This window comes from Juglans regia, chromosome 2, assembly GCF_001411555.2.
Source record: "Juglans regia cultivar Chandler chromosome 2, Walnut 2.0, whole genome shotgun sequence".
Classification (NCBI taxonomy): domain Eukaryota; kingdom Viridiplantae; phylum Streptophyta; class Magnoliopsida; order Fagales; family Juglandaceae; genus Juglans; species Juglans regia.
The window spans coordinates 14,654,465-14,659,900 of record NC_049902.1 but is presented as its reverse complement, the minus strand read 5'-3'; the positions used below and the strand labels follow the sequence as shown (position 1 = coordinate 14,659,900).

Below are 5,436 nucleotides of genomic sequence, written 5' to 3'. Positions count from 1 at the left end.
GGCTTAGTTTTAATTAAATAATTATGTTAACCCAAATATCTATTTTTTAAAGAAAATATTACGAAATTATTTATAATATTAAATATTAGTTCTTATAATTAGATTTAAGTAGTAAATAATAAATGGTTTAATTATTTAATTAGTCTATTTTATGAAACCAATTTCATTGTTATTTAATACATTTAAATACAATATGATTCCCTACTAAATTATAAAATGTTATTAGTATTAAATTATTGTTAGATTATAATAATAGTTTAACCAGGATTTGAATTTTAAATATGATTAAGTTTAATTATCAAAACAAATTTTCGTTGTTATTTTGTCAGATTTGATAAAATTATTATATTACAGTTATAACTAAAAAATAAACTATAAAATAAAAAAATATATTAAGAATATTTAAATAATATTAATATTTATTAGATTTATTGTAAGATTGAATAATTATGTTAATTATAAGAAAGTAAACCTATTTTAAGAATTGAGGTTTTCATGACTTGTCCTAATAGAATTTAATATAGCCCAAGTATTCTACTAAATTATAATTTGAAAGTGAAAATATGTTATTAGTATTTAAATAATTTAAGATATAAGCATTCATTGATTTTATATTAAATAGAATATTTATTTGATTACTTTCAATAGTATAAATTTAATTAAGTGGGATATTAGGACATGTTTTCCAAGACAGATTTAATGATGTTTAATATTTCGTAAAGGTGACAAACTACGAAGTGAGATTCAGGAAACAACGTAGCGTGATAAGTAGTTTGATCATAAATTAGGATTAACTCATGTTAGTTAGTTTATATAGATTATTATTAAAGTCACTTCTTTGATAGCCATTTTTTTTATGTACCACGCATATAACGATTTATGCAAACATGTCAATCATCATAGCACATGATCATGTTATATTTCTGCATCATGTTCAAATTTAGCATTTTACAGTTATTTATATTAGTATGTATGTCATGCATCTCACATCGCTTATGACACGTAAGTTTTCTTAAGTTCAAGTGTAAGATAATATCATAACAGTTCAGATGAGTTCACTATTGTGTGCTGCTGAAGCTAAAGGGAAAATGAAGAGAGTAGCTGCTACTAGAGGTGGAACCAGAATCACTTATCTGCTTTTTACAGATGATTGTGTGATTTTCAGTAGAGCAAGTAAAGAGAATTGGAGGACAATAATTGACATACTGAAGGTCTATGAAGATTCATCTGGCCAAATGCTGAATAGATAGAAAACATCTATCATGTTTAGCTCTAATACAAGTACTCTCAATCAAAGGGATATTTTGCAAGAGGCTGGTGCAATTATATGTGGGGATTATGGGAAATATCTGGGCCTCCCAACTATTGTTGGAAGATCCAAGTATGGAACGTTTAAGAGCATAAAAGACAGAATTTGGAGGAGAATTCATAGTTGGAAAAACTCATTTCTATCAAGTGCAGGAAGAGAGGTTCTGATCAAGGCAGTGTTACAGTCTATCCCTACTTATACCATGAATGTGTTTCAATTACCAAGGAAGCTGAGCAGTGAGATTAATTCTATGATAGCAAGGTTCTGGTGGAGTCATAAAAAGGAAGGCAAAGGTATTCATTGGCAGAATTGGGGTAAAATGGGGGAAAACAAAAAGGTAGGTGGAATGTGATTCAGGGATGTCAATTCTTTTAATAAGGCTATGCTGGCCAAACAAGGATGGATGCTGCAATAGAATGTCAATTCCTTAGCAGCAAAAATTTTTAAGGAAAAGTATTACAGGAAAAGCCAATTCATTGAGGCAAAGCTTGGGTATAAGCCATCTTTCATGTGGAGGAGTTTGTTGGAGGCACAAGGTCTGATCAAAGCTGGTATGGTGTGGAGGGTAGGTAATGGCAGGAGTATATCTATTTGGAATTAAAACTGGCTTCCCAATTCTGTAAATTTCCAAGTGAGATCACAGTTAGAATTATAGCTGCTGACTCAAAAGTAAGTTCCCTTGTTCTTGAGGATATTCACTGCTGGAATGAAAGGCTGGTTTGTGAAATATTCAGTAGGGAAGAGGCTGCTCAGATCTGCAGTCTACCTTTGAGTAGGCATGGTGCGGATGATAAAAGCTTTTGGGGCTTCACTAAGGATGGAAGGTTTTCTGTGAGAAGTGCATACCACTTATGCACTGACATGGAAAAAGTAAGCTATGGGGAATGCTCGATAGGACAGGAACAGAAACATGTATGGGAGGGGTTATGGAGGCTTAATGTTCCTAACTCTACCAAGCAATTTGTGTGGAGAGCACTGAATAATATATTGCCTACAAAGAAGAGCTTGGCCCAGAAGAATGTGGTTGAGGTTGCCACATGCCAAACTTGTGGTATGGAGGAAGAAACAGTATGTCATGTCCTATGGACCTGTCCAGCTACAAGTGATGTATGGGCAGAAAGTCAGAGTGGTCTACAGAAGTGGACATGTGAAGAGAAGGAGTTCTTTTATATTTGGGCTGAGATGCAGTCAAAGTTGCAGAAGACAAAAGTAGAAAAGGTTGCCATGATCTTGAAAGGTTTATGGTTCAGAAGAAATAGGATGGTATTTGAAGGCAAGTTCGATAGCCCAAGTAAGGTGATTACTGCTGCTATATCAGGTCTCAAGTGTTTTCAAGAATCTAGACTTGAGGGGAACCAAACCAAGGGGGTAAACATCCAAAGAAGGAAAGATACAAAGTGGAAGCCACCAGATGAAGGTGTAACAAAGGTAAATTTCGATGCTGCTATTGATAAACTGAATAACAAAGTTGGGTTGGGTATAGTAGCAAGGAATTATGAGGGAGAGCTTTTATTCTCATTATGTGCCTCAAAGATGTTTAGTGGAAGTTCAGATTTGGCTGAAGCTATTACCTTATGGAGAGCTATGGATCTAGTTGTGGAACTAGATGGTCGAAATGTGGTTTTTGAAGGCGATGTTGAAAGAGTAATAAAAGGGGTAGCAGGGAAGGGAATCATATGTGCTTCGATGGCTCAGCTTTTAGATTGTTGATATTGTTAAGAGATAAATGCTTTGTACTAATTTAGAGCAACATCTTGTGGGTGACAGAGTGTAAACAGATGTTGTTTTGCACCATTTGTTTATGAATGAATGAGAAGTATTTCTAGTTGATTCAAAAAAAAAAAGTTTAATTAGATAACCATTTAGATAGATGGTACCAATGTAGTTTCAGGGTGGATGTGCAAGCCACGAACTCAAGCGCGGTCCACAGTAGTATGCCAGAATACTACTCAGCAGCTCCCTTTTATGGCCACAGGATGTGGGGCTGGTGCATAACCTTGCACACAGGGATAAGTGTGTTGGCCAACCAGATAAATCAAATAAGTCTGTTAAATTAGGTCAGTCAGTTAATTCAGATAAATCAAGACAAGTCATACATAACATAAGCAAAAGTATGAACAGTCATGATTTTAAATTTTTTAGCATGAAATATTTTATGAAAAATCTTATGTTAAGTATGTTTATGTTGTGATGAGTTTCTTACTGGATTTTCGACTCATTTTAGTTTTATGTCATATTTTTAACCACCCAGGTGAGGATGATTAGTACGAGCAGGCGAGCCAAGCTTGACGGAGCAGTTATATCTAGTTCCAGCTTTAACTATTTATTTAGTTTGATTTATTAATCATGAAATCTCTTGCATGACTATTTTTATTGAAAGTGTATGACATCCCTAACCCTAGATATGATGCTCCCAGATTCAGTTTGAAGTGTTGGGACATGCAATACAAGGTTACCTGCTCCCATTCATTACAATTAAAGATGATTTGCACCAAATGACATATATTCCAAAACATTGAAGCATAATTCATAAACTGAATGTGATAGATATTCAAGATTACAACATAAGTTCAAAAGGTCTATAATCATAAGAGTACGGAAGACAAAGCTCCTTAATACAAGCATAAACTAAAGTATCTACTAGGCTAATCTATCGAGTAGCTCAAGCAACTCAGTCAAGAACGCCATAATTCTATCGATAAATCAGGGCATGGAGGCTATGAGCTCTGTGTCGTGCCTTCGATGTTTAATCGACCATCTCCAGTCAGTCAACCTCCAGTGCGTCTTCTAGTCCTGACACATGGTCTACCATTCTAAAGGGAACAATAGTTGGGACTATCACGGTGAGATTTCACAAACGACTTAAACTGGCAGTTTAAAGATGCATGCATGACAGTAAAAACATGAACGCATATCATAATCATGAATAAACTTGACGTGACTTGATAAATAACATGGCATGTGCTGACATGACTTGAACTGGCATGAGATAAACTGAACTTGAGACTGAACTGAAATTGGACTTGAACTTGAAATAACATGGACTTGAATGTGAAGTTGATCATGAACTTGGACATGAAATAACATGAGCTTGAACATGAAATAACATGAACTTGAACGTGAAATAGATGAACTTGGAATCTTGCTCAATAATTAAATATGATTAATAAACCTGAACATATGGGTGTTACACGGTTCCCCTTGAGCCATGTGTCCCTACCAATACCGTATCACATCAAAGAAATCTACACCAGCTGTGAGTGCGTTAACATACATAATAGTTCACAGGTATCTGCACCTACTATTAAAAACATAATGTATGTATCCCGTGACAAGTATCTACATCTGCATGAGTACGTATAACATGAAACTGGACATGTGGGTGGCATCATTTGCATTGATACTTGACTTCGCTCCAGTGACCAGTTTATTAGGCCCCATTCGAAACCTGTTGACGATACTTTGTCAATCCAAGAAATTTGATACTAATTTAGACACTCCAGTATAAACAAAGGGGTTCTACTAGGATATTATCCCATCCTAGTACTTAGGGTCGTGACAAAGGTAAACAAAATTGGCTTGACGTGGAAAATATGTTTTTGAGACATGGCGTGACATGAAACGAAAGGATAGATGACCTGACGTAGTGTAATGTGACATGTACGTGAGATGAACGACATAGTATAACATGAAACAAATGAACGATTTGTGACATGAAGTAGAGTGTAACATATAATATTTCATAACATGTAACAGATTAACATTTCATGACATGATATAATGTGTAACAGATAAATATTTCATGACATAATATAGTCTACAACAAATAAAGATTTGGTGACATAATATAATATGTAACAGATATACATTTCTTGACATAGTAAAGGGTGTAACAGACATACATGTAGTGACATGGCATAGCAGGAAATATATATAATATAAGAATATAAGAACATGAAAAATTGTTCTCTTTTTTTTTTTGAATAAAACTGATCTCATTAATCAACTCCAAACACATACAATTCAAATCAGTGTTACAAAGAAACCAAGATACAAGTGCTGATCTCAGTGCCTCATTTCCTTAGAAACCACTTGAAAAATACAAGATGGGCACATCTCAATGTCAT

The 5,436-nt window shown here is 34.3% G+C and overlaps 1 protein-coding gene across 1 annotated transcript; it reads left to right on the top strand.

Moving 5' to 3' along the window:
- Positions 1-1,262: 1,262 nt before the first annotated feature.
- LOC108995723 lies at positions 1,263-3,019 on the top strand. Its single transcript, XM_018971341.1, has 3 exons — positions 1,263-1,646; positions 1,758-1,860; positions 1,953-3,019. Exons 1-3 carry the CDS (start codon positions 1,263-1,265, stop codon positions 3,017-3,019), a joined length of 1,554 nt encoding a protein of 517 aa, XP_018826886.1.
- The last annotated feature ends 2,417 nt before the right edge of the window (positions 3,020-5,436 follow it).

Bases quoted from the DNA above. Each gene is read 5' to 3' on its own strand.
- LOC108995723 (XM_018971341.1), top strand. From the start codon at position 1,263: ATGTTTAGCTCTAATACAAGTACTCTCAATCAAAGGGATATTTTGCAA. The intron at 1,647-1,757 runs GTAGGTGGAATG...AAAATTTTTAAG, and splicing joins AAATGGGGGAAAACAAAAAG to GAAAAGTATTACAGGAAAAG. The intron at 1,861-1,952 runs GTATGGTGTGGA...GTGAGATCACAG, and splicing joins ACAAGGTCTGATCAAAGCTG to TTAGAATTATAGCTGCTGAC.